Raw genomic sequence first — 27,992 nt, 5'->3', positions numbered from 1 at the left:
GTTCTCCCGTCCCGCGGCAAGCGGGGGGGAGAGCCGGGGGGGGCGGGCAGCGATGGAGGCGGCTCGGGCTGACGCCGGTCCCGGAGGCGCCCCGACAGCTCCCCCCGGGGCGCAGCGGGGGACCCCACGGCCCGCCCGCCCGGGGTGCCCCCTTCAAACGCCCTGAGGGCCCTCAAGCCGCCGTCTGCGGGCGGCGGCGGCCGAGGGGCCGTGGCCCGCCCCGCCCCGCCCCTTCTTCCCTTCCCGCCCGTCGTCCCCCGCGTCGGGGCCGGGGAGCAGCGGGCAGCCGCCCCGGAGCGGCGGTGAGTGGGGCGAGGGCGGGGGGACGGGACCCACGGGTCCCACCGAGGGGGCTGCGGTCGTCGGGGTCGCGCCGTGGGGCCGGGGCGCTGGGCGCGGGGACTGGGAGAGGGGACTGGGGCGGTGAGCGTGGGGACTGGGGCAGGGGCGCGGGGACTGGGAGCAGGGACTGGGGCGGTGAGCGTGGGGACTGGGGCAGGGGCGCGGGGACTGGGAGCAGGGACTGGGGCAGGGGCACGGGGACTGGGAGAGGGGACTGGGGCGGTGAGCGTGGGGACTGGAGCAGGGGCACGGGGACTGGGAGCAGGGACTGGGGCAGGGGCGCAGGGACTGGGAGCGGGAACTGGGGCGGTGGGCGCGGGGACTGGGAGCAGGGACTGGGGCGGTGAGCACGGGGACTGGGGCAGAGGCGCGGGGACTGGGAGCGGGGACTAGGGCAGGGGCGCAGGGACTGGGGCGGTGGGCACAGGGACTGGGGCAGGGGCGCGGGGACTGGGAGCAGGGACTGGGGCGGTGGGCGCGGGGACTGGGGCAGGGGCGAGGGGACTGGGGCGGTGGGCACAGGGACTGGGGCAGGGGCGCGGGGACTGGGAGCAGGGACTGGGGCAGGGGCGAGGGGACTGGGGCAGTGAGCACGGGGCCTGGGGCAGGGGGAACGGCGACTATCCCCCATGAGGCCAGGGATCTGGAGCAATGGGGATAGTCAATGGGACAAGGGACTGGTGCAGTGTGAACGGCAACTGGAGCAGTGGGGCTGGATACTGGACCCATGGGGCCAGGGGACTGGAGCAGTTTTGCTGGAGCGATGGGGCCGGGGACTGCAGTGGTGGAAGCTAGATAGTGGACCCATGAGGGTGGCGAGTGGAGAGAGGGGCATGTGTACTGGAGCGATAAGGATGGTTTCTAGAGCAATGGGATGACGGAGGGGCCCAGGGGGATTCCCCCGCCCTTCCCTGCAGCGCTGCAGGCGCTCTCCTCTGCTGGGAACTGGGCTCTTCTCCCCAGGCTCAGCTCTCCCCTCCTACACAGCTCCAGAAATACTGACAGGCAGGCAGATTCATCGTAAATCTCAATGGTGCTGTTTATACAGCTCCTAAACAACTGGCTTCTCCCCCTCATTCCTTCTATGGTTATTTGCGCGCAATCCGGAGAGCTCTGCTCGAGCATCTGCAGCCTCGCCGCTGCAATGGTGTGTCTGCTGGCTTTGGCCAGCCACCCGCTGAGCCCCGGTCACCTGCACCGCCAGCGCTGTCGGAGCCGGCCGCTCTGCTGGTAGCGGACCGGGGGCTGGCTGAAGCCCCTCCGCATGCGGAGGAACTACTCGTGGCACTCGCAGTTGGGTTTGGCGGCCTTTTTCACATGTGCTTTGGGCTCCTTGGTCCCAGGGCTCTTTGCCGAGCTTAATTTGTCCTGACTGCAGGATGTAAAGAGCATTGGACAAGGGCAGGGTAAAGTTCTAGAAGTCTCTGAAGTAACTCATAATTTGATTATGAGGAAGGGGGTTTCTTGGTTTATTTAGAGCTGTACTTATGCATAAAGCTGCCCTTTTCTAGAGGAGCGTTACACCTGCTTCTTTTTTGGTTACTCTCACTTTTGTTTGAGCACAAATGAGTCTGGACTTTTTGAGCTGTCACAGTTTGTATCAGCCTTGAAGAACCTTCACGATAGTCCTGCTGTTTACAGGGGACTTGGGGCTTTAGCTGAGCGCTGCGTAGCATTTCAGTTTTTGTACTTGTTCTCGGTTATACCCCTGTTGCCACTTTTTGCTGTGCCTCAGGAGATATGAGGCTCAGAGAGCAGAGCTAGACGTTGCTCGGTAGGGTTTCATATTTGCTGATGTGATATTTAATCTTTCAAAGCTGTGGGATGATTTATAACAGGATTATTTGCATCTCTTTTTTTTTATTGTCAGGGAAGACCAAAGATCATCCCTTATATTTTTGCAGTAAGGGCTTTATATAAGAGCAGAAGGAACACATGGTGGTTTTAATGTTTATTATACAACCCTATCAAAGGGCCTCATGGTCCCAGCCAGTACAGGTGCGTGTGGTGCCAGGTGTGGGATCTGGCCTTTGTCCTTGCAAATCACACATCCCTTTTGTTTCTTCCTATCTCAAGGTCTGTCATTACAACATCTGTTATTATTAGCCTAGGTCAGGGGAAGTACATGCTTTTAACAGCTCCTAATACAAACTCCTGTTACCCAGGAGGACACAGCACTCTCCTGCAGGAACGGGCATTCCCTCGCTCGTTCCGGATCTGTGCCTCCAGGTAAACATGGGGTTTGAGCAGCCCCATCCCGCGTGGGGCCAGCCAGCCCCAGCAGTCCCACACTTGGATAATGCCCAGCCCGAGACCTCCCCCACCTTCCTTTTGCCAGGACCTAAAGAGGTCTTCTCTTTACCCAGCATCTTTACTTTCCTAGCACGGCTGCATGGGAGCTGGTGAACGATAATGCCAGAGCTGACAGCCAAGCGCAGTGCCTGCGCCCACGCTGGTTGCGTTCAGCTTCACCCCGTGGGCAGCTGCAGCTTGCTTTTTGAGACAACAGCAGACCCCTTTAACCTCAAACGTTGGCAGCTGCCAACATCTGTGATGATACATGCAATCCGACGGAGGAGGAGGAGGCAGTTGCAACCCCAGCGGAGCATTTCTTTGGCCCCCTATCCCCATGGGAGCCTCTCACCCCTCTCCAGCAGCAGGGAGGACTCGCTGCCTTGCTTGCAGAAGGCTTCCCCAGCAGCCTGGAAGAGGTTTGTAGTGCTAGGGACCTTCCCTTCCACCAACACAAGACATTTTTTGTTTGGATACGTGGCGTGCCTCAGCAGCATCATAGCCCAGCTCACATAATGAGCTACATTTTCTGCAGTTGAAAAACAGCTGACACACATCCAGTTCCTATAAAAGGCTGGATGAGAGGCTGCAGTGCCTTGGGTGTGGTTCTCCAATGCCGCGTGTGTTGCCTTGTAATGACGATCCTAAGATATTCCTTAAAAAGACCTATTTGTAAAAGTCCAGCAGGCCGCAGCGTGATTCTGTTTCAGCTTTTCCATGTGGGTTTTGTTAAAATGAAAGATAATACAGCATAGCAACAAAGCTAGAGGCCAAGGGGAAAACATGATAGCCTTAAGTATGTGCGTCTTCACAAGTCCAATTCCTCTCCCTGTTCATGTAAGATTCTGTGAAAACTTCTGAAAATATCTGCCCCTTACCAAGAGTGTTGCTTTGCATTTAAAACCACCTGCAACAGACTGCAGATGTTTGACTGTGCTAATGCCTTGTGTGAGACGAGAGGCTCTCTTCAAGAGATAAAACAGTCCGCGTGATAGCAGGCAGATCTAACCCACCCTCTGCCTTCCACGGGCATCTCTTTACTCAAAGGCTCTTACCCTTTTCCCCAGCCATGTATCCGAGACACCTGGTCCGCTGGTGGAGGGGAGAAGGGAGGAGGAGGGGTTAATTTTTCAAAAGAGCAGCAGCACTTTGAGCAGGAGGTGCAGTAGGTGCCCTCCTTCCAAATACACCTTATTCTCTGTCTCCTGGGATAAGCCTTATCCCCTCTCCGTAGGCACAGGGAGAGACTGTTGTACCCAGCTGCACTGGGTGGGAAGAAGGTCACTTCCGCACCTATTTGGATCTGCTTGGATAAAGGAAATCCTCCGTCTCTAAAGAATATAAATGCTTTTCCCGCAGCAGTTGTTCTTATATCCTTAAACCAGCCCTGTAAGATATAAAACAAAACATGGTTCTCATTTCGCTGGAAAAAGCCAGAACCAGTTCTTGCCTACATCTCGGAGAGCCAGAGGATACCAGAGAAAACAGCCAAAAAAGAGGCTAATTTAGCACCACAACCCTCACATCTCAAACCCTCACATCTCAAACCCTCCTCCAGAATCTCAGGGATTTTGCAGAGGGAAAGAAAACATAGTCTCCTGCTTCTTCTCCACTTATAATTAGACCCGTTGGTTAATGATCAAATAAAATACCAATTGTGAGGAAATCCTACAACAGAAATGACTCCATGTACCCGCTAACCTAGGAAGAGCACAACAAGGAGTTCATGTAAGACACGAAGGTATTCAAATAACCAGCTTTCTACAGGGTAACATGGCTGTGCAGCCTGCAGCAGCCACTCTGTCCCAGATAATGCAGGTTTTTAGCTGCACAGAAGCAAAATCACCCTTAAGTTGGGTGGTTTTCCCCAGAACCTTATTTCCTGAATTCCTTTTAGCAAGGCAGAAACCAGGGACGTGCAGTTGGCTTCTCTGGTGGTGGGGACATCCTGGGCTGGAGATCTCCATTGTGGGGCTGACAACAATATATCCTGGCTGTTTTCTCTTCCCTTGGGTTTGGGTGTTGGGTTTTTTTTTCCTCTTCCCCTTCTTGGGATCAGGGGTCTGGGCTGGGGGGCTGCTTGACCGAGTCCGGGAGAGCATGCTGGGCATGCTGCGCCTATAGGCAGCTCCATGGTGGAAATGACTTCCCTTTCAGATGCTGCTCTGCTGTTTGCTGGGTTCCACAGAGGAAAGCTGGATGCTGCCAGGAGGTAATGTCTCTCCTAAGAGGGCTTAGCCTTAAACACACCTCCTCACCCCTGTATCAGAAGTCAGTTCCTTAGCCACCGCTGACCTCAGGCTGTTTCTAAAACAAAGCACGTCTGTAAAACAGACCATCTTGGCCTCTTCTGGTCCTGGCTGAAACTCTGATCACAGGGCAGTGAAAACCCTTTGCCAAAAAATTGTCCCACTGTCCACATTCCCGCTGTCCTCTGCCCTCACCCTTACTCCAGAGCCTTGCAAAACCCGACAGTGAATACAGTCCCTGTTGTCTAAAGGCCAAAGCTTTCAGTCTGGCTCTGCAAACCAGCTCTGAGCGCTGGTCCCGTTCAAATAACGCCCCGTCACAAAGTGTGTTGGAGGCAGGCGGGTTGTTCTCGAGCTCTCTCATGCCCCCGATCAGTGCGGTGCGTGTTGCAGTCTCTGTAGTGAAGAAACTAAGGCAAAAGGTCTGTAAAAAAAGTTGGAGAAGACCCAGAGAACAGCAGCCAAAATGATCAAGAGCTTGCAAGGAGAGACTGAAAAGTTTGGGAGCCTTCAGGTTGGAGAGGAGGGGCTGGGAAAGGGGATGGGATGGAGGTTTTCAAAGTCGTGAAGGTGATGCATAAGGCAGGTGCAGAGCCCATATTCACTCTGTCCTGGTTTCAGCTGGGATGTAGTTAACTGTCTTCCTAGTAGCTGGTACAGTGCTGTGTTTTGAGTTCAGTATGTGAAGAATGTTGATAACACTGATGTTTTCAGTTGTTGCTCAGTAGTGTTTAGACTATAGTCAAGGATTTTTCAGCTTCTCATGCCCAGCCAGGGCACCTGACCCAAACTGGCCAACGGTGTATTCCATACCATGGGACGTCCCATCTAGTTTAGGAACTGGGAAGTGGGGGGGCAGGGAATCGCCGCTCGGGGACTGGCTGGGTGTCGGTCGGCGGGTGGTGAGCAATTGCCCTGCGCATCATTTGAACATTTCAATCCTTTTATTACTACTGTTGTCATTTTATTAGTGTTATCATTATCATTATTAGTTTCTTCTTTTCTGTTCTATTAAACCGTTCTTATCTCAACCCAGGAGTTTTACTTCTCCTGATTTTCTCCCCCATCCCACTGGATGGCGGGGAGTGAGTGAGCGGCTGCGTGGTGCTTAGTTGCTGGCTGGGGTTAAACCACGACACACTCCATGCCACAAGAGTCAGGGCTGCTTGAGAAAGCAATGAAATGTGTTAAACCTGAGAAGGGAAAGTACTTGTGTAGGCGTTTGGGTGTTGAACATGTGGCTCCTGCTACCCTGGGAAGCTGCGAAGGTGGTTGCTAAATACAAATGGGCAATTTCATGGCCAGCAGATGCAGAAATAAATACTAAAGGGACGAGGCAGGGCTGTACCTGCTAGCATCATAAAGCTGCAGCAGACAGGAAGGGCTGCAGAAAGTGGCCAGGCACTCTTGTCCCTCCCAATAATTGCTGCACCTATGCTGGTCTTGATGCTGTTGGATATCAGTGGTCTTTGTGTCTTTTTTTAATCACTGTGGTAAATTGGTGCTGAACACAGATGTGGTCGTGATGGTTTCCCCAAGCTGCGCTGTTAGGAGCAGCATGGGCTGCTGTACAGCAACCCCTGTGCTGAAGATGCAGAGATGCCGGTGCTGTGGGGACACGTGGAGAAGGTTGGGGGCTCTCCCTTCGCTGTGCTGAGCACCCTTCACCTTTCCCAGCCCCTGCGTGGCAGATGCTGATGGTGCTTTTCACAGTGTCCTTCACAGGCCCATCCACCATGCCGAGAGCGGCCGTCCCAAGAGCACGTCACTGCAGAAGCAGCTCATCCCTCGTGCTGGTTTGAAAGAGCTTGCAGGTCTTTACCATGTTAACATGGCCACAGGCAACCATCGCAGTCTGTGAGTATGAAAAGGGACTTGTGTGGGGCTTACATCAGCCGTGGGTGTCCTTGGAGAGCATATGCTTGCAGCATTTCTGTGCTCTCCTTGCATCCCTGCTCCGGGCTGCGGCAGTGTCGGTAAAGGCGTGCGCTCTGGGGAGCCGTCCTGGCAGGTGCCTCCTTCCTCCCAGTGCTGCAGCATCACCATACCTGGGTACCACCATCACCTCTTATAAGCAGCTCTCCTCCACTGCTTGCCTGAGGATTGCTTCCCTGTGAGCCACTTCTCTGCTCTCGGACCATGGGGTACCTTCAGGTACCCTTCCCTGAGCTTCTGAGCCTCTCCTCCATCATCTTTCCTCTTTTCTTAGAAAGACTTTGCTTTTGGCATCTGTTCCTGTAGCTTGTTCCCTCTTCAGCAACCAGCATAACCTTTTAAACGTGCTAAAAGCAGCTCCAGGATGACAGTTCTGGAGGATTTGGGGGCTGGAGATACTAGACACGACCTTCCACTTGCAAAGTTCTTTTATGCCAGCGCTGCTACGACGGGATTCTCATGCCTGGGTTTTGTACAGCCAAGGGTTTGTTTCAGAGTCACACTTGCAGGCTGACCCCCACATTAGCTTCAATTTCCCCTGGGGAAACCATAAAACATTTTCAAGACAACGGCTCTTATGTAAAGGCCTGCTACACGGCAGTTGCAGCAGAGAGCCGTTGCATTACTCAGAGGTGCCAGGAAACATGACTACATGATGAATTAGCACCTTCCAGATGCGTAAGGTCACTGGGCGCCTAGCTAAGTGGGAACATCAGTTTTGCAGGGCTTAACCCTCTCTTGAGAGGATGGTGAGGCTGAGGCTGAATATGCCTGTAGGTTTTAACAGCTTTTAGAAAGGTGAGCTCTCAGACACCAGTTATTTAGCAGCCAGGACTACATAGTCCCAACAAAATGCATTTCAGAGCTTGTTTTCCGAGCAATGCTGTTACTTTCAGGTGCCAAGGGAGCTGAACAAGATCCAGGGGTGAAGCTGCACTGATTATGGTCCCCACTAGCAACTCCTAGTGTGCAGAAAACCCCAAAAAGTCCAGTTTCCCATCATTGTCATTCCAAAGGGCAAGGAATTGTCTTAACCAGCTAAGAAGCATTTATGTACCACACCAACAGAAATGTTACCGTTTTTATCTTAACAGAAAGGAAATCAGATATGTGGCATGACGTGCTTTGGGAAGTCATGTGCCAAAACTTGGTAACTTGTGCCAAAAAAAAGGATGTACAAGCAGATTAAATTGTTCTTTGGCTTTTGCTTTAAAACTAACCCATCCTGCTTTGGCATCTCTCCTGTTGCCAGACCTGTTGCTGATTTTGCAGGGGTCCTCTGCAGTGGTGGAAATCGCAGAAAGAAGAGTTGCAGCTGAAGGGTCCTCCATAATGATGCATGCACCAGATATCAAGAACGTAAACTTCACTGAGTGGGAATACATAAGAAACACCACACTTGAAGTCATCCTGCAGTACTATGCAGATTACCCATCTCCAACCATTTATGCAGCTTACCAAGGCAGAGTGGTCTTCTTTCCAAAGAATGGCTCAATTCTCCTGCAGAGGTTACGAGAGACAGACAGTGGCATCTATAAAGCAACAGTAGATCTGATGCAGGATAAAGCTTGGACAACCCTCCTTGAAGTTATCAGTAAGTCAAATGTGTTGAGAGGATCGTTATTCTCAGACCAAGATTTCCCAGTCAGTGCAGCAGACAGGTCCACAAGGTGGTAACCAGAACAAGAGTCAGAGAATCACAGAATATCTCGAGTTGGAAGGGACCTCTAAGGATCATCGAGTCCAACACCCTGCTCCTCGCAGGACTGCCTAACATAAACCATATGACCAAGAGCGTCGTCCAGATGCAAATGGAACTCTGACAGGCTTGGTGCCATGACCACTTCCCTGGGGAGCCTGTTCCAGTGACCAGCCCCCCTCTCAGGGAAGAACCTTTTCCTAATGTCTGATTTGAACTTCCCCTGATGCAGCTTCATTCCATTCCCTCGTGTCTTATCGCTGGTCACCAGGGAGAGGAGATCAGCACCTCCCTTTCCGCTGCCCGCCTTGAGGAAGGTGTAGACTGCAGTGAGGTCACGCCTCAGTGATGAGGTCAACCTTCAGCCTTCTCTTCTCCAGGCTGAACAAGCCAAGTAATTTCAGCCGCTCCTTGTAAGCCTTGCCCTCAAGGCCTTTCACCATCTTGGTTGCCCTCCTCTGGACACACTCTCGTAGTTTGATGTCCTTCTTGTGTTGAGGTGCCCAAAACTGCACACAGTAGTCGAGGTAGAGTGGGACAGTCACCTCCCTTGACCAGCTAGCTATGCTGTGCTTGATGCACCCCAGGACACGGTTGGCCCTTTTGGCTGCCAGGGCACACTGTTCACTCAGATTCATATTGCTCACATCTGATGAGCAAAACAAACGCCATGGTAATGATTTGAGGAACTCAGGAGCTGCAGGTTGTGGCCAGTCCCTTGGAGCTGGGGCCAGAAGCTCCTTGGTAGAAATCCCAGGGGAAGATGCTGCCTCACCAGTTGCCTACTAACCCTTTCAGGATCAGATGCTGAGATCAGCTGGGTTTATGGATGCTTTTCACTGGAGGGTGGGTCTGCCAGGCAGATGTGGCTGATCCCGTGTGGCTCCCTGCAGGAGCTCCTCCTGTGTAGCTCCAGGCCTTGCAGACTCTCTTCCTTCACACCAGCATTGCCTTTCTCTGCCTCTCAATTTCCCTGAAAAAATAAACAGAAATGAGAGCTCACCCTGTTTTCAACTGCCCTTTCCTAGAGCTCAGCACCACTATGTGAGCATACTGCATGTAGGACATCCAGAGATGAAGGACCTCAGGAGCATGTGGTAGCTATCAAGTAGAAGTCCAGATGTAGTTAGGAGCAGCCCCGACCACTGCAGGTACCTAGGCATCAGCTGAGGGACAGAGTCAGCCCTCCTTTTGCATATGGCAGGGGCCTCCGGCATGCAAGGCTTGCTTCTCTGTGCTTTGGTCCATGTGGAGTTGGACCAGTTTAAACAGAGCAGCGGAGTCCCATGTTGCTGCTCTTTGGCTGAACTTCATGACTTCTTTGATGCCTCCCATACTTCCCCATGCCACTGCTGTGTGGGAAAAGCCCACCTGGGACACCCCATGGCAGACAGTGTCCGGAAAGTCCCTGTCATCACTTCCCAGCATAATCCCAACTCTGTCTCCAAGAGTTGGTAGTATCCATCCTAGGGGTGACGCAGTGGCAGGGATGGGGACATCTGCTTTCTGCTTTGAACTTGGTGGATGTTGCCCTGCTCCTGCAGTATCTTTTCTCCCTCCAAACTGACCTGGGGTGTAAATCAGAAGGGAAGGACCTGCTCACTCCCCACGGGGCTCAGTATTCTTGCATGTTGGCCAGTTTTCAGGTCCAAAGCAAGGCAGCACTCATGCTCCTGGGAGTTCTACCACGCTGCTCTCTGCTTTTCAGAGCCTGTGCCCCAGCCTGAGCTCCGGTACAGTTCAAACCTGGCAGGTTCGCCCATCGAGCTGGTCTGCATGGTCCCAGAGGGAACAGTGGCTTCCATCTCCTGGAAGAAGGAGGGACATCCCCTTCCCCCTGAACAGTGCCATCTGGTCTCTGGAAACATCAACGTGCTGCAGATAAAGAAGGGAGAGAAGTCGGACTGTGGCTCCTACTCCTGCAATGTCAGCAACGTGATAAGCTGGAAGGAGACAGCCCTGAACCTGACCGTGACAGGTTAGCCTTCCCCTGCCGTGGTGGATCCGATGGTTTGTCGTGTTGTCGCAGGTCCACCCTGCAGGATGCAACTGTCTCTCATGGGCTTTCCTGAGCAAGGAAGACCCAGGACTCATCCCTCACATTTTCCAGCATTTTGCAGTTTTCTGGGATCACCGCTCTGTTTCAGGGTTGTCCCCAGCATGGGGTTTCCCTCCTGCCCTGCCTTGCAGGTCTCACGCCTCCTCTACGCCATGTGGAGAGGCTGGCCATCGTCGTGCTGATGTTCGTCACCGTCTCCGCCACCAGCTTCATCATTATGCTGCTCTGTCAGCTGAGGAAGCACAGATTCGGTGAGTGCCAGGACTGCACCCCAGGCCCCCAGACTAAACCCTTCTCTCCCCACCGTGGAGAGGGCAGGCAGCAGAAAGCCTCAGCCAAGTTCCTTCTCCCCTGTTGTCCTAATTCACTTAGGTAGTGGGAGGAAACATGCTCAGCTTGTGCGTTTCTTCTTATGCCTCTGTAGCTTGCACAGAAAATAAAATTCCCTAGAAGCAGCTAATCCCAAATGGCTTTGTGAGAGACAGAACCAAAAATATCACAGTACCAAGCGTACCAGTCATTCCTTTCCCATTCCTTGGGCATTGCTGGGAAGAAATAAAAAGTGCAGGACTCGCAGGCTGCATGGCAAGACCCTTCCTGCTTGGAGTTGGCCAAAGATCATGTCTCATGGGTTTTGGTGACCAAGCACACTGGTGTTAGGGTCATGACAATGGATCTGTACCCAAGGAGCGTACAGGTTAACGTGGGTGCTTCAGTAGCCACATACATATTGATTAACAGAAAACAAACCTAAAGACATAGCCAACAGCAAGTCCTCTCACACAGTCTTTGTAATCTGCTAGTGCATTCTACCCACCAGAATATTATCCCCAGAATAACAGAGACCATCTGGACAGGAGAGGTGAAGCCCTACAGCTGGCAGGAAAGTTCTCCCGCTTGTATTTGTCTTTCAGCATTAACACTGGGGATGTGCGGGTTGTGGTGCTAGGTCTTGCCTTTGGGGGTAATCTCCCCTGAGGAGCTCTCCGTGCCTGGTGCTTGTGGCAAGAGCTTGTGCTATGTTAGCTTTCCACCATGAAAAGGGTCTCCAGAGGAAAGCCAGCATTTTTCAGGTCATTATAGGAGGCAAAAACTCAGGCAGAAGTGTTGTAAAGTGTCTCACTAGGTGAAATTGGTGTCTGGTTCAGTGTGGAACAAGCCCAAATCTGGCTGGTTTCTCCTGCTTCCTCCTGAAGTCCAAAGCAAGCCCTTGAAAGTTCGCCAGGTTTTCTTTTCAGGGTTTCTAAACCTCAGGGATTCAATTCTTTACAAAGAAAACCTGTGCTGGTTGTTTGTCTTCCCTTTGCAGGCTGCACCCATCCTGTTTGTGTGGTACTGAGTATATTTTTCTTTTTTCCCAGGAAAGGAAGCATGGAAACATAGCCTTCTGTCCACCTATGGACTGCTGTGTATCTCCTCTCTCCTCCTGTTTGCCACCTCCATCATCTGGATGCTGGAAGAAGGTAGGATTCATTTAAACCTGATTTGTTCTTGATTGCTTCAGTGTCTCATCTTTCGTCTTCCTCTAAGTCTCTACAGTAGCATCTTTGATGTAGCAGTATTTGATTAGGAGAAATTGAATTTAGACTTCACTGCTCTGTAGCCTGCAGGCTCCTCTTTCTCTGCTCTTTTGAAACCGAAGGGCTATATTAGTCCTTTTGCACTCTTCAGGTACCACTACCCCTTCTCCAGGACTTCTCAAAAATTAAAAAGCGGTTCAGAAACCACTTCCACGAGACCTTAAGGGACCACAGGCAATGAACACAAAGCTTGGCTGTTCTAAAACTGCTCCATTGCCAGTTCTTCCCTGCTCCAAGCTGAGGCTACCTATTTGTCATGCCATGGGTGCTCATTTGCTACGTGCTGAGCTGCAAGCAGACATTAAGCCCAAAGAAACAGACCCCGACCCCCCCCAAAACATGTGGGTCTTCTCCCCATTCTCTGTGGAAGGAAGCGTGCTGCCTATGTGTACCTTTTTAATAAATACTGCCTGCTGCCAACTTCTAGGATAAAAACTGTCCTCAGCTGGAGGATATGGTCCCCTGGCCAGCAGCGCTAAGCCAGTCCCGCTTCCAGACCCACCCCCCAGGCGATGGGGACCGTTCTCGGCCGCAGTCTGCAGTCCTGCTCCTGCTGCACAGCCCGGTTGCACAGGGGACCGATCCTGCGCTCCCAGATGCAGCAGTCAGGTGCAAGGTCGCCACAAGCCAGCTTGCCTTGCCTTGTTCTCAGACCACTGCCTCCACCAGTTTCCATCTCACCTTCTGGTTTACTTCTGCTCCCACAGGTCCTTCCGCTGCCTTCATCTTGCTTGGGCTGTTCTTCCTTACTGCGGCAATAGGAGCTGCCCAGGCAGCAGCAGCAGCAGTGTGGAGACCAGTGGCTCCTGGTCACATCAAAATGTGTAAGTTGCTCTTTTTGATCTAAACCTCTGGTGGAAAAGGCCTGGTAAGAGCCCGGGAGTGAACTCCTTAGGTTTGCACTCCCAGGAGGGAGCGGAGGCTCGGCACGCTGCTGTGCCGCGCGCCCAGAGACATTGCCCACGCCTTGCTCGCCCTCCCACCGAAGCCCAGCTCCTCCACATGCCAGCCTGAATTCCTTATGCATTTTCCTCTCATCCGTCAGCAATTTTTCCCTCTCCCAGGGCACTGTGTCATCCGGAACTCTACAGCCCCCACAATACTGATCGTCAACTTGTTGTTCACCATCCTCTTGCTCCACAATATCCAGCAGCTCCATGGTAAAGGGTGGCCTGGGTTTGTGCCGTTCGTGCCCTTCCTTGCCTTTCTTCTGGGGACCGGTAGGGTATCTGGGGGGGTTTGGCTTCACATAGGGCAGGGAGAGTCCTTAGGTAGTTTTGCATGGCTGGTCCTGCAAGAAACCTTGTTGTAGTCGACGTAGTCGTGGCAGCTTTGTGCTGAGCGGGAAGGTTGTAGCTCTTACGTAGCAAAGCAAGGTTTGCCCCGGTGCCTCCATGATTTGAAACACAGGGATTCCCCCCACCTTTCCGTCACATAGGAAGTCCCTGGATTAAATTTGTGGTGCCTAAATGCTTAGAGGGGGGTGTTGGCCAGAGAAGCAACTGCTGACAAGTTCTCCTTTTCTTTTCCGCAGAGCGAGGCTGCTCAGAGGCCACTGATCTGACGACCAGCTGTGTTTTTGCTGGCGTAACAATCCTCATAATACTGCTGGTCCTCCTCCTATTGTGTAAGTAGCCCCGCGGTTTCCTTCCAGGAACTGTAATGAGCTGCTCAGCCACTGAGACCCCCCCAGGCTCAGCCCTCACACCCTCCCCTGGCAGCAGGTATGAGGAAAGATGCTTTCAGTTAGATAAAAGCCAGACTTTTCTTCTAAAGAGCGGGACTGTCCAAATCAGCCGAGGACCCAACTCTGGTGTCCATCCTTTTAGGAAAAGTACAGTAGGTACTGGTCCCTGCCTGCGGTCCTTGCCAGCACCTCTGCTTTGTCCATGGATGCTCAAGGAAAGCGAGTTTCTGCTCCCGAATGTCCTACCGTGGTCTTCCCTAGCGATAGCCATACCCTGATCAAAATAACCTCAGCTATGTCAAGCTTTGGGAGGAGAAAACTATCTGATAAACAGGCAGAAATAGGTCTGGGAATATCTTATGACCGCGGAGAGCAGCTGACCAGTCATCCCAGTGAAGTGGGGCTTGCAGAGTAAGGTCAGGTAGTTCATTTTCCATCCCTCCAGCTCTGGGATGGGAAGGAAGAGATCAGGGAGGTGATTTCCACATCTGCTGTGGTTTTTCCAGCTTCTCCTTTTAAAGTTCCTGGTTTCTGCGGTCTCATCATGTGAATCCCCTCATTGCCGTGAGTAGCAACTGTATCTGGCCCCGGCCTGCACCGGCTCTGCGGTGGCCCGGTCTCGAGGGCTGGCTGGGCATCCCAGTGGGCTTCCTGAAAACACTGGCTCAGCCTTTGGGATCGCATGTAGCATCTCGGGGAACTGGTAAGAAGGAGAGTCAATAGCATGTTGAGGAGAGGATGCCCTCGAGGACAGGATTGAAAGGGGATGCTCATGCTTTCCTGGAGTGCACGGAGCATTTCCAAGCCTGAAATACAGGAAATATTGCAGCGAGTCCATACAGCCAAAGGGAGGCAGGTTAGAGCCGTGGGGGCTTGCAGGCAAGGTGGGTGTTGTAGGCAGAAGTCCACTCTCCATGCTGCCTTCTTGCTTCCCCTCGCCCCCGCAAAACAGGGCTCTCCTGGTTTTGGAAACAGAGGAGCTCTGCTTGGTGAAAGGCTCCCATCTTCATTGCTCTCTGCAGCCAGCTTTTCTTCACCCATTCCATGAAATGCCGGGTGCGGCCCGAATTGCTGGAATGTTGTTGGAAACCCAAGAGTTACTTGGCCTTTCCTTTATTTCCAGATCACAGGAATAAGCAGAAGGAGAAGATGATGAAAAACCAGCATGCCACCCAGACCGCACAAGTCCTGCACACCTCGGTAACTCCCTGCCATTAGCTGGTCCCCTGCTATTGCAAATCCTTATTATTTAATGATGAATATTTAGTTCATAATGAATATTTATGAATATTTAATTCGTAATAACAAGGACGCACCTGCCTGCCTTCCTGCAGAATGCTGTAGGCTTTGTCCTCACCCTGGGGGGTATGCAGCGAGCCTGCTGTAGTTCAGCGTGGTCCCATGGGACCCGTGGGGTCACTGCCACGTCCTGGGGAGCTTTCCTGGGTTTTGGGGTGCTGTGGACGATGCCCCGAGCGCTGCAGTTTCACCTCCACTGCAGGGACATGCTTGGCTGCATCTCGGTGTCCCAAGTGTGCCAGTTCTCAGGGCTGCTGCAGTTTGATTTGGGTAAAAACATACTCTTCTACTACACCTAACCCGGAACAGCTGCAAATAAGACGCAGGGGAAAACCACAGGTCCTTTACCCACAACATCAAACTAAATACACATGCCTTCTATATCCGCTTCACTCTCTCCCTCTTCCGCCCCACTTTGACTTAGAGAAACCGCCCTCCCTCCCTCCCACGCCAGCACCGCCAGCGCAGACTTGCCCCACTCCCACCTTCCTCCCCTGCCTCCTTATTTCAGAGATGCCAGAAGGATTTGAGGGTCAGGGGACATCCCCCCTCTCTCTTACTTCTCCCGCAGCTGAGCCTTAGGCTTGATGTCGGCACGGGAGGGGGGGGGGCTGGTGCTGCACCCCTGCATTTCAGGGTTGCTGGTGCATGTGCAGCTGCAGCCTTCCCCCCACCTCTGGAGGGGGTCATGGAGTGGGGGGGGAAGATTTACTGCCTCCCCCCAGGGCAGTCTCTGGGGGTGATTTGAGGGATTGGGATGTTTAAGAAGAGTGCAACGGCACCGGGGGGTGGGGAGGGCGCAGTGTGGCTGAAGAGCTCCTAGTCCCTTTCGTGCCACCAAAGGATGTGGTCCTGGTGTTTTCAGCAGGTGATAGAAGAAACCCAAGTACAGAGGCAAGAAGGGTAGTAAATGGTCGTCCCTCCGCCACCCGGGGAGCTGTGCTCACACACCGCGGGCAGCTGGGGAAGAGCCCTGAGAAGCTGGGAAGATGCCGTCGGCCGAAGCAAGGCATCTGTAAGCTCTGCCTCTATGCTAGTGCTAGCAGGGCAATGCTTTTGGCAAAAGTCTTGCCAAAAATGTTGCCACCCAGCTGTCCCAGCTGTAGCTCCAGGTGGCAAATGATAAATTCCCCACCCACTTTCCCTGCCCTCTGTTTGGAAAACCCAGGCTAAGAGAAAGTACAAGCCATCGCTCTTACTAATGCTGATTATCACCCAAGCAGGGGCAGCTTTTCCATGAGCCAGAAATTGTCTCAGATTCCAAACCAGAGGTTGACCATCCTAACGCTGTCACACCACGCGCCTCCTTTTTTTAATATGTTAATGAGACAACAGACAAAAAAATGCCAAAAAGACATGTAAATGTCAGTCAAGGGGCCAAGCTGATGCTCTGGAGTGTTTCAAGGAATTTGATCAAGTTGGCTCAACCAGAATGTACTGCTGCTATTAATTAGACAACTGCAAAAGAGCAGATTAACTCCCAGCTTTCGCCGCTGGCCTGGTCAATAGTTGTTCTGGTATAAAAGAGATGGGGACCACGCTGCTCAAGCAGTCCCAAGATGGACTGCTCCCAGAGAGCTGTCCTGCCTGTGCTTTTGCTTCTGAAGCTTTAAGCTGACCCCGGTTTGTTTTTAGCAGAGCTCTGCCAGACTCTGCCCACTGAGGATTTTGGTGTCACCACCCATCCGTGGTGCTGCTTTCTGCACCGCTTCCTCCTCCTGCCTTTCTAAGTCCCTTGTTGGTTCTCAGGGCGGCAGCTCTGCGATCACACCTTCCCCTCTAGCTTGCAAGGCAAATGTCCCTGTGTCCCACCACCTTTCTCAGAAAACTCGGCCCAAGCCCTTGTCCGTCTGTCCGCCTGCTCCTGTCCTTCCTTGTCTGCTGCCAGCAGCTCCAGGCACAGCTTTGACCCCACACTCCCACCCCTGGAAAGGATGCCTTGCCTTTAGGAAGGATAACCAGGAGAGGCAGGTCCATTTGTGCCTTTGGGGTGGGATTTTTTTATGTATTTTATGCATTTTTTTAATGTATTTTAAAGCATCCCTGAACTAGATTGGCCTGAGCTGATTTCCCTTCCATGGGATAGAGTTAATTGTCTTCCTAGCAGCTGGTATAGTGCTGTGGTTTTGAGTTGGTATGAGAAGAATGTTGATAACACACTGATGTTTTCAGTTGTTGCTAAGTAGTGTTTACGCTAAAAGTCAAGGATTTCTCAGCTTCTCACGCCCAAAGAGGTTGGGAGAGGACACAGCCAGGAGAGCTGGCACAAATTGACCAAAGGGACATTCCATACCATGTGACATCATGGCCAGTATATAAACTGGGGGGATTGGGGCTGGGGGGATCGCCGCTCGGGAACCAACTGGGCGTTGGTTGGCGGGTGGTGAGCAATTGCATTGTACATCACTTGTATATTCCAATCCTTTTATTATTACTATTGTAATTTTATTACTGTTATCATTATTGGTTTCTTCTTTTCTGTTCTAGTAAGCCATTCTTATCTCGACCCATGAGTTTTACCCCCCCCCTCGATTCTCTCCCCCATCCCACTGGGTGGAGGGGGAAGTGAGCGAGCGGCTGCCTGGTGCTTAGTTGCTGGCTGAGGTTAAACCATGACACATGGTTAACTGACCTTGCATTCATGCTATGGCTTCAGCAGTTTCCTTTGCAGGTTGTGGCATTTTACATGAGGTTGGAGTAAGTTCTGCCAAAGTCCTTTTTGTTGTCGCCCTTGGACAGGTTGTCAGCTCTAGAATGTGTTCATCCATAAAAAAACAGAGGAAAAAAAAACCCCTTATGTTGCTTTTTTCTTTGCTTTGTTATAGCTGTTCTAATAAATGTTTTTTACACGGATACTTCCCTGTGTATCCCATCCTGCTTCCTCAAGCAGGAGATGACTCCATCCTACTCCCGACCCCTCTCATGGGCTGGTTCCCGCCCCGGCGAGCGCTGGACCAGGTCTCACTGCCCAGGTGAGGGCTTTGTTGCCGTTTCCGCAGCTGCCTCTGCCCTCAGCTCCCCAGCCGGGTGCTGGTTTACATTGATGAAAGGGGAATGCTGTTTTCGGAAGAAGCCAGCTTCTCACTCTGCATTGGACCTGCTTTTTCCCGGCTGGGATGGGGCTCCAGGTCTCCCCTGGTGCAGCCAGGACTCGTCCGGGCTGTTAAGCCACAGGAGGGTGCTGGGTGCTGGACCCTCTCTGGGGGGGGCTTCTCCCCCAACCATCACCAACTCCCTCGACCTCCTTACTTCAAGCCCTGCTTCCCCTGCCTGAGCTCCGGCTGGCTGAGCGCCTGTGGCCCTGCCGAATCCCCACCAAGCCGTGCTGGCAGGGATGCTGTGGGTAGCAGCAGGCTCTCTTCCCGCGTTCACTTATCCTCTTGGCTATGTTGAGACATCCCTCGTCCCCACCAGGCTGGATTCAGGGTGTCCCTCCTCGCTGCGGGAGGAACAGCCCTCTCCCCAGCTGGATTTATGGTCGGGAGACGGGTGCTCCACCGCTGTGGCTTGGACAGGGACGGAAAGCCCAGGGCAGGGACATGTACCCAGTAACACTTGCCTGTTAGAGTGCAGCTGCAGGCAGCAAACAAGGAGCAGTTTGGGATGCTGTGGATCAAACCTGGGGTACAGACCTGAGAATTCCACCATTTTTTGCCCCTGCTGGGCTTAGACCACACAGAGGAGGAGGATGGGGAGGGACTGATGACAGAGCCAGGAGCCAGGCAGTGATGGCTGGGCAGGCAGATGGCAGCTTTGGGGGATCCGCTGGGGTCTTGGCTTGCTGGGGGGGGGAGGGTTGTGCCCCAGAGAAAAACTGGCAGCAGGGACTGCCACCCCATAGCAAGGAGATAAACAACCTTCCAGCCAGGCAGTGCTGGGCCAGGAGCCTGCATGTCACTGCAGCCCCATGGCAGGACCAGGACGAGGCACATGGCAAACCCAGGGAGCTCCAGCCATTAGCCAGAATACAATTAACTAACTACACCGAGCTACAAACCCTGTGACATGGCTCTCGGAGAGCTCCAGGCCCCCAGGGTATCAGGCCAGAGCTGCATCCATCCTGTCCCAGTGCATTTCAGGTTATCCGATCAAGGACCTTTCCTGTGCAAAGGGGGAAGGGATAAACAAAAGCACACGGAGAAACAGCCCAGGTAGACAGGGGCGAAGGGAGATGATGCCAAAGACCAAAAATCTCCAGTCAGCGATTGATGGGCCACCAAGAACTGACAGGCAGAGCTTTGGAGAGGACAAACCTGGAGTTTGCAACTGATAAAGAGGGGGGAAGCAGGAGGAACAAGAGGATTTGGGGTGTTTGAGGGGAGATGTGACACTACACAAAACTTATTAAGAAATGGTTGGGGGAAGGGGTAGAGAGGAGGCGGGTAAAAGAGGCTGGTTGAATATAAGCAGTGCTTGTCTGACTGAGCCCTGATCACCGCAGTCTGCCCCAGCTTCTTATTAAATCCTTTCTTACCTATCTCTGTCATCTCACTCTCCATCCCATGCGGGATGTGCTGTAAGGACTCAGTGACAGGCGGGGACTGGTGTGAGCATCTAATGAGAGCAGCCTTAAAGGTTATAATGGGAAAAATACTGACGGAGAATGTCTGCGAAAATGCTGACAGCAGAAATGTCTGCAAGCCTGGGCGCTGCCAGCCTGGAGACCAGGAGCATCCTTGAGGAGCGCAGCTGGCATCCATGAAGCGCAGCTGGGTACCCGACAGCCTGAAACAGCCCGAGATACCATCCATAACCACAAAAACAACAACAACAAACTTCTCATCTGGAAAGGGGAAAATTAGTCAAAAAAGGTGAAAAACTGTCTGGGAAAGTAGGAATCAGTATCTGTGGGCTGTTCCAAGTGAAACAGAAACGTCAGCTCCAATAGTGGTGTCCTACGCCCCCTCATGTCTCTGTGGTATAATCTACCCAAAACGGAGCCTCTCCCTGCAAGAATTTCTCTACATGAGACAGGACCCCAGCTGCAAGATGCCTGCCTGACTCCAGACTTCCTGACGTGGATCATCCATGCAGGGAGACTTTGTCCATCATCGACTGGCCTCATTCCTGGGAGTGGTTTGATGAGCACTATACTGGTAACATTTCAAATAATACATATATACAGGTATTCATATAAGAAATTAATCATAGACATACTTCTAATATTGATATGTAGATACATAGATACTTGCTGCTTTAGTAGTGGTAATTTTGGTAGTAGCTTGAAATATATACATATACTTGCTTTTCTGGGAGTAATTTTGTAGTAACTTGAAACACATACTTGCTTTACCAGTAGTAATTTGTTTGCTTGGCAGACTTGAGCACACCAAAACACTTCTGCTGCTTAAGACAGGTGCTTGGTCAGATTTTGTCTACCCTGCTACAGCAAAATGATTGAATTTCACAGTCTTTTGCCAACAGCTTTGCTAATTAAGTGTAAGGCACATTAAGCTGCCAAGGCTTCCCAGGGAGGGGGAAGAGACACACGAGGGAGGAAGGACACAAAGGTACAAGCACAAGGATGAGGACGCAGAGATGGATGCTGGCAACATCTCTTCCACAGGTACATCCCAGCACATCTGACATGCTCCTGTATACAAATGCAGGGACCTATTTACTCCGGGCACATTTAAACTCCGCATATACTTTTCGTCTTTCCCAAAGGCTATTTAGCTGTTACAATGCACAAAGGTATTTCCTACAGCCTAGGGGAGGCTTTTCTAACTACAAACACAGCTACTATGCATAAACCTGCATACAAAGGCCAGCAGATAAACCTTGAAGCTAAAACCTCCCTTGAAAAGCATCTCTGACCCTGTCTCACTTGGGTGGCATCTTCTCACAAGTCCAGCAACCCCTGGGACTACGGGCTGTGCCAGGGCGGCTGCTTGCCAGGTCCCAGTGACTCAGGGAACTGATACAGGTTAAAAATATCCTCGCCCGGCTTTGGAGCAAGGTTGTCAGGTTGGTTTTAACCCCAGCTCAGTCCTCCAAGCTGCGACCGCCGCAGGAGGAGCCGGGCTGCCCAGCAAGGGAGGGGATGGGGATGCAGGACCCCCACAGCAGTAGCAAACGACCTCCCCAAGCATGTCAGCTCTTCCCACAGGGCTGGAGACCGGGGTAAATCCGGCATCTTCAAGGTCTGCCACCTGTTGCAATCCACCACTGAAGCCTGAAGCCGGTGCAGGGTCCAGCAGCGGGGAGCACATCCCTCCGCTACCGCAGGCTTTAGATACCCCTGAGTTGTTATTTCCCACCCCTGAAGATGACAACAATATCAACTGGGATAATGCACGCACTTTTATTAGTAGCAACAGACATTAAAAAACCACAACGTCTCCAAAATGATTTCCAGACAACTCTCCAGCAAGTTTAGAAAAGTAATTTTTGTAAAACATCTGGCTGCATTCGTTTTACACCTGTTAAGTGCAACAGCGAACTTGACAACCTGCACTGCAGCTTAAAACTGAGGTTGAAATCTAGTTTACTCCTCCCAAACTTCTCCGCTTCCTTTAATGCTCTAACTGCAACACAAAATCCCAGGCTGAGAGATGGCCCTTTGCTGCTGGCCCCTTTATATCCCGGTTATCTCCCTGGGACAAAGCCTCGCTGTACCGTCTGCCGGAGCAGCAGCAGAGCAGGCAGAGCAGGCAGCATCCAAGACAGTCAAGCCACAAGCCAGTTCACTCTCCCACGATTTTCCCATTTGCCCTGGAAAGAGGCATGGGACAGCTTAGCGACTGCTCACGCCACGGGATATGATTTGAGCATCTCCTGGGTGCACTTCTATTCTCCAAAGAGAAGGGATAACTCCGAGGAGAGGGAAACCCACCACTCCCCTGGCCAGGAAAGCCCTTTGCTGCAGAAGCAGGTCTAGAGGCAAGACCCAAGCACCAAAAACATCCACCTGTACCACTCGCCATTTGCTGACTGTGGCTCGGAGCAAGGAGAGGTCCCCAAGCCACCAGCTGCTCTGGGAGAGAGATGACCATCCAGTAGCTAGACCAGGGCACCCAAAACGCCTGTCCCTACAGAGGTGCTGGGGACCAGCTCAGACAGGGTGCTGGACCTGGGGTTGTCCCCATCGGAATGAAAGATGGGTGCAAACGCCCCGGCCTGATGATCAGCAAGGCACTTTGTGAGGTCCAGCACTCCTGGGAGAGCATCCAGTTTTCTCCAGGATGAAGATGCCAGTCGTGCTTCCAGGCTAAGTACTTTCAACTATAAGAACGAATAATGACCCCTTCACAAGCAAAGCCCAGAAGAGCTTTGCAGAAGCAGCATGGGGAAGGGAGGCAACAGGAGCAGGGGCTAGAAGCAGCGCTGCCCTGGCCATATCAAACCAGACCAAGTCCACCATCACGCACAGGAGCAGCAAAAGGGAAGGACAAGCTTGCATCGGCACACGTACGACCCAGGTGGCTAGTGCTTGGGAGAGGAGGGGACGTCCCCAGATCCCGCCGGAGCCCAAGGCTGGAGGACAGAGGAGATGCGCTCGGGAGCATCCCTACGTCTCCCATGCCAGGCTGCGTCGCTGCTCTAACGCAGCCGGCCACAGGGATTTCTTTGGTGTTTCCTTTCTGAAACAAAACTATTTTGCGGCTCCTCCATCCCCTGCCGCCTTCCGCTGGCTCCGCTTACCTCCTAGACTCCCCAGTGCACACCACAGCAAAACCCTGCCCTTTTTCCTCCCTCCAAGGGCCAAACTGAGTAGAAAGCCCACGGTCTCAGCCCCTGAGCCACGCTGGCCGAGTCTCAGGCACAGCAGCACACTGCGAGGCCACAGTGAGGGGCTCAAGCCCTGGGGAGGCAGGGGCTGGCACCAGGGCACTCCCCAGACCGTGTGTTTGTCCGGTGGGGATGGTGGCTCCTTCCAGAGCCATCAGCCCATCCACAAGCACTTACCCCACACAGCCTCTGGAGAAAGCCAGGAGAGGTGAGGAGGTCTGGAGCACAGCGGCAGCCAGGTCAGCAGGCACAACCATGCCCACCTCTCCCCCAGGGATGTGCAAGGCACCCAGGACGACACAGAAATAGCCCAAGCCGGTGCGTGACAAACAAAGAGTTGTGGGGTTCAGCAGCCTGAGCAATTCAGAGGTGAGCCCAGAAGAGGTTGGGACAGCATCGGACATCCAGCACTCCCCAGGCAGCATCCACCAGCACCGTCAGCAGAAGGCAGCAAGGGCGCAGCCGCTCAAGATCTCCACCTGCAAGGAGAAGAGACATCTTCATCTAAGCCATCTCCTGGGTGTGGATCCTCCATCTGCCACTCACTTAGACCCCCTCCGAGGCCCCAGGCAGCTGCAGGGTGTCACACGCTGGCGGTGGCAGTGCTGAGAAGGTCTGGACTTGCGCTCTACTCCAAATTTCAGGAGCTACCTCAGCCAACTTACCTCTGGGAGGAGTTATCTGGGACCTGGCTGCACAAGACAACCAAGAGCTCTCTTATTTTCGACTGCCTGCAACGTAGCATGGGGTTTCCTATCCTTAGGGAATCACATCCTTGTCCTCACCCTCCTAGAAGCTTCAGTTAACAGCCTGAGTTTTTTGTGGTCACACAGAGCGAGCAAGCTCCGAGAAGATTTTGAGAATCACTCAGTTCCCAGAAACCTCTGAAGCCCGTTGGAGAATTCAAAAAAAACCCCCACCCATTAAGAAGCATGTTTCAGAGTGCATCCACTCTGCCCCAGGGGCTGTGGCAGCTTGGTTTATGCCAATCTGGAAAGCATTACTGGAAACCAGAGTCTGGCCCCATCTGAGTCACAGACGTGCTTTGGAGAAGCTGAGCTTTTCCCCTTCGGGCAAAATTCTGCTCTCCCAAAAATCACAGCGTGAGTTTTTGCCTGCTTTTACAATGGGAGGAATTGGGACAGGACCACCACTTATTACCCTAGTACACCCAGCTTCAGAAAATGTGTAATGGAAATTAAAAAGCCAGCTTAGAGCAAGAACAGGTGATGGAGCAAATGGATGACGGGCCAGGAGGAACTCCGACGTTCCCTGCTGCCAGTGACCCTGTACTCCCCACTGCCCGGGGGTGCCCAGCACCTGCTTTGCCAGAGATAACCAGCACTATCAGGCTCTGGGTGGGAGAATCAAGGATATTTCCAGAGCAAATGCCAGTGGGGACTAAACAGAGGGAACAGCAAATCCTGTGAGGCCCTGGAGTGGCAAGAGCAGGCTGCCTCTTACATGAGCAAGGAGAGGTTGGCAAAGGACCCCGAACTCTCCCACTTGTCTGGCTTACTCGGTTCCAGCCAATAATAAATTTTGACTTGTAACTACAACTGGAGGAGCAGGGCCACCCCTGAGAGAGGGGCTAAAGGCATCTTACCTACAGCCGTTGCGACACGGGCGGTCCCTTCTGCACCAGACGAAGACACCTGGGGACAAACCAGTCATCATCTCCATTAATTGCCCTAGAGATGGTGCTCAGACAAAGCACAGCAACGCTCGGCCAGGAAACCTTGAGCCGGGAATGAGGAGGGAGCGCTGATGAGCCCCCTGACGCAGGGCTGTCTCCCTGTTTGGGGTCTGGAGGTAAACCACCCCCCTGCCCATCTCCACACTGCCCCACAGGTACCCATCGCCCCAGCCCAGCCGATGGCCAGGGAGCAGAGCTGGCCACCAGCTCTGGCCATGTGTGAGCGGGTACAAGGGGAGTGTCACGGAGATGACGAGAGCAGGATGAGCTTTTCCAGCACCTACCCAGTGCCTGGAGGCTTTTCACAGGAAAAACCTGAAAACTTTGTGCAATAGCAAAACATACATATAAATCACCTAGGGAGAACCTCCTACTTCTATTTTAAGCTGCCAGATCCTCTTCTCAGGTCCGGACTTGGGCGTTTCCTTTTTTTTTTTTCCCCCCTCCAAGTTTGCAGTTGGCAATCTGAGAATTAAAATCCCCACTTGGCCAGGGACTGGGGACAGACCGGAAAAAATGCTCTTCAGCTCCAAAAAAGGAGGAAAAGCAAGACCACTGAGTAAGGAAGCACATTTCCCTTCTGCGGGCAGAAAACTGCAGCAGACCACGGTAGCAGGGGCTCAGTGCTCTCATCCTAGAAGGGACGTGCAACTTCCCCCAGTGCCCATGGGACTTCGGGATGGGGAGGTTTGGCCCAGATCAGGAAAGTAAAGTATAATCTCATGCCTGCTCTGGACACGCAGGAGACATTTTCATGACAACCCTCCCATGTCTGGGAGCAGGGAGGCAAGGGAAGGCAACGGAAGACATTACCTCGTCAGATTGGGGACGCCCTGCTTCAAACAATGGCAGTGACAAAGCCCCAGTCCTTACCCATGGGACACCTGGGTGAGGAAAGCCAGGTCCCAGCAAGGACGTGCCACATCAGCCAGCACAGACCCTCTCACCCCATCCCTTCTCGCTCGCAGCCCGTGCCGTAGAGCCCACCAGCCATGCAGCAGCCAGCAAAAAAGCCAGGGTAAAGGGTCAGCCCCAGCACTCACCTGCGAGTGAGCCGACGATAACGCACACCAGGATCACGGGCAACACCACATTTGCAGCGTCTGCAAAGGAGAGGATCCACAGTCTCTGCAGCCAGACAGAATTTAACCCCCTACACACACCCTCTAAGCAAAGAACCTGCTGCTGGGCAGTTACGCTCAGCACAGGGACATGGAGGCACTGGGCGAGAGGATGTGGGTTTTGGGGCTATTTCCCCTGTTTCTGTTCCCGGGCATCAGGAAGAAATCCCCACTTACTCTGAACGTGGAGCAGGAAGGAGGTTTCGTTCTGGCTGACTTCGTTGCGGACCACACAAGCGTAGTAGCCGCTGTCATTCATCGATGCTTTAACAATGCACAGGGTGGTGTTGTCAACAAACTGGATGTGGTCACTTCCCAGCAGCAGCTCCCCATTTTTCTTCCACCAGTACAAGTCTGCCTTCCCTTCCAGGACGTTGCAAACCAGTTTGGTGTTGCCTCCTGCCTTCACTGACGAGTTGCCCACGATTTCTGGCTCGGACAGTGGTTCTGGGAGAGACAGAGCAACCGTCAGCATTCAAACCCATGGCTCCCCAGGTGCCAGAACCAGAGCACCCTCCTCCGCAGCGGTTCAAGCTCTCCAGCTGTGGCGGAGGTTTTGCTACCTCACCACTCACCGACAACGCGCAGCTGGAACCAGCCCGTGGCCTCCGACTCGGACCTGAACCGGTACAGCCGGTCGTCTCCCTGCTGCAGCACGATCTGCAGCGAGAAGTCCGTTTCATTGAACCTCGTGCGATTCTCGTAGGGGCGAGAAGTGTTGGCGGGTCTATCGAAAGCATAATTGACGATGACTCCTTCTTCTGGGCCAGTTTTATATTCCCAGAAGACAACTTTGCTGGCCTTCAGTGGCGGTATCGTCAAAAGCACGGTGCAGCCCACGGCTGAGACAAGTCTCTCCGACGCCGGCCTGAGGTCAGCCGAGTAGCATGGAGAAAGCGTGCGGGCTGAAAAAGAAATGAGATGTTACTCAATGGCTACCGAGATTCAACTTCATCCACCTGGGAGGTGGCCACAGAAACCCTCCCTGGCTCAGCCACTCTGCAAACAGCAGCGCTGGGGACTCGATTATTTGTGGCTTTAAGCAGCCACATGGAAAAGCAGAAGGTCCCAACAGTTGCGTACGAGTTCCCTTCGTATCTCTCGCCTGAAAAACGCAGTTCTTGGCCTTTATGGTCAGCTGGTGTATCTGCACAGCTCCAGCAGCTCGTACCCAGGGGTGACCACAGACCCAGGGGTGACCAAAAACCCAGGGGTGACCAAAAACCCAGGGGTGACGGAGCTCAAGGAGCCCTCACTGCGCACAGGCGCTTTCCTGTCGGATCACTGCCAAGTAATTGCTCTAAGAAACGGGAAAGCCTGCAAGCCCCTTCCCGATCTTCCTGGAAAAGCTTTTGTCCGGGGAAAAGAGGGGGTTAAGGAGTGCCCAAGTCTGGGATTTGCTTTTGCTTCTTCTAACGGGAGCCAGGAAGAATTCCCTGCAGCCCCAAAGCCCGGGGGGGGAGGCGAGGCGAGGCGCAGCCCGGCTCGCCCTGCTGCAACTCGCAACTCTTCACAAGCCAGCAAAACACCCCAAAACGCCCGGCGCGAGGTCCACGGGCACCCCTGGAGCGTGTGTCCGTGTCCCCGCCCCCCCCCCGGGATGCGGTCCCGGGAGCGCTGGGGCGGGGGCGAATATCCCCCTGCCCCCCCCCGCCGGTGGTAGAGACTTGCCTGTGATCCCCAGGCCGGCTGCCGAGCTGCCGGGGCCGGCGAGGAGGAGGAGGAGGAGGAGGAAGAGGAGAAGGTCGGGCAACATCTGCGGGGCCGGAGCGGACGCAGCTCCGCCACGAGGCACCGGGACGCTCCCGCCGGCGGGGCGGGGCGGGGCGGGGCGGGGCCGGGAAGGGGTGGGGCTAGGGGAGCCGCCCCTCCGGCAGCCCCGCCCCTCCGCCCGGCTTTTGCCGCTGTCGCTCAGCGGGGTGACCTTGGCACAGCAACGAGGGGACCCCCGGCCCGCCCCGGCTCCTCTCCTCCTCCTCTTCTTCCTCCTCCTCTCCTGCTCCTCTTCTTTCTCCTCTCCTCCTCCTCTCCTCCTCCTCTCCTGCTCCTCTTCTTTCTCCTCTCCTCCTCCTCTCCTCCTCCTCTCCTCCTCCTCTTCTTTCTCCTCTCCTCCTCCTCTCCTCCTCCTCTCCTGCTCCTCTTCTTTCTCCTCTCCTCCTCCTCCTCCTCCTCCTCTCCTCCTCCTTCTCCTCTCCTCCTCTCCTCTCCTTTCCTTCCTAGAGCAGCCAAACTTAACATGCAGGAAAAAAAAAACCCAGATGCCTCCGGCTGCCCCCCCTGTACCAGCTCTATTTGCCACGGT

At 53.5% G+C, this 27,992-nt stretch overlaps 2 protein-coding genes across 8 annotated transcripts; one reads left to right on the top strand and one right to left on the bottom strand.

The window, feature by feature from the left end:
• The first annotated feature begins 233 nt into the window (after positions 1-233).
• LOC104318344 (uncharacterized) lies at positions 234-17,995 on the top strand. 7 transcript variants are annotated; one of them, XM_069810807.1, is made up of 12 exons: positions 234-302; positions 4,792-4,846; positions 6,597-6,740; positions 8,071-8,412; positions 10,226-10,495; positions 10,708-10,827; positions 11,938-12,039; positions 12,864-12,980; positions 13,221-13,316; positions 13,691-13,783; positions 14,967-15,043; positions 16,011-17,995. In XM_069810807.1, the coding sequence occupies exons 3-12, from the start codon at positions 6,707-6,709 to the stop codon at positions 16,047-16,049; spliced, it is 1,290 nt and encodes a 429-aa protein (XP_069666908.1). In that variant the 5' UTR covers positions 234-302; positions 4,792-4,846; positions 6,597-6,706; the 3' UTR covers positions 16,050-17,995. The 7 variants fall into 7 exon arrangements, with proteins under 7 accessions (XP_069666908.1, XP_069666909.1, XP_069666903.1 ...); XM_069810808.1 differs by having other exon boundaries at positions 235-302; positions 8,091-8,412; positions 16,008-17,995; XM_069810802.1 differs by having other exon boundaries at positions 235-302; positions 16,008-17,995.
• Positions 17,996-21,427: 3,432 nt separating this feature from the next.
• LOC104318345 (transmembrane and immunoglobulin domain-containing protein 1-like) lies at positions 21,428-27,681 on the bottom strand. The gene is made up of 6 exons (XM_069810810.1): positions 27,362-27,681; positions 26,266-26,595; positions 25,868-26,137; positions 25,613-25,672; positions 24,480-24,528; positions 21,428-23,352 (listed from the first exon to the last, which is right to left on the bottom strand). Exons 1-6 carry the CDS (start codon positions 27,444-27,446, stop codon positions 23,340-23,342), a joined length of 807 nt encoding a protein of 268 aa, XP_069666911.1. The 5' UTR covers positions 27,447-27,681; the 3' UTR covers positions 21,428-23,339.
• Positions 27,682-27,992: the final 311 nt, after the last annotated feature.

This window comes from Haliaeetus albicilla, chromosome 23 (genome assembly GCF_947461875.1).
Source record: "Haliaeetus albicilla chromosome 23, bHalAlb1.1, whole genome shotgun sequence".
NCBI lineage: Eukaryota > Metazoa > Chordata > Aves > Accipitriformes > Accipitridae > Haliaeetus > Haliaeetus albicilla.
The sequence above is the reverse complement of the archived record's forward strand: the minus strand, read 5'-3'. Positions and strand labels throughout refer to the sequence as shown.

What these genes read in the sequence shown, in the direction of transcription:
- LOC104318345 (XM_069810810.1), bottom strand. Translation starts at nt 27,446, where the DNA reads ATGTTGCCCGACCTTCTCCTCTTCCTCCTCCTCCTCCTCCTCCTCGCC. An exon ending in CTTCCTGCTCCACGTTCAGA is followed by an intron (nt 25,673 to 25,867) that starts GTAAGTGGGGAT and finishes TCTCCTTTGCAG; the next exon opens with ACGCTGCAAATGTGGTGTTG. An exon ending in TATCGTCGGCTCACTCGCAG is followed by an intron (nt 24,529 to 25,612) that starts GTGAGTGCTGGG and finishes GTTTGTCCCCAG; the next exon opens with GTGTCTTCGTCTGGTGCAGA.
- LOC104318344 (XM_069810802.1), top strand. Translation starts at nt 6,707, where the DNA reads ATGTTAACATGGCCACAGGCAACCATCGCAGTCT. An exon ending in TCCTGGTCACATCAAAATGT is followed by an intron (nt 12,981 to 13,220) that starts GTAAGTTGCTCT and finishes TCCCTCTCCCAG; the next exon opens with GGCACTGTGTCATCCGGAAC. An exon ending in GCTGGTCCTCCTCCTATTGT is followed by an intron (nt 13,784 to 14,966) that starts GTAAGTAGCCCC and finishes CTTTATTTCCAG; the next exon opens with ATCACAGGAATAAGCAGAAG.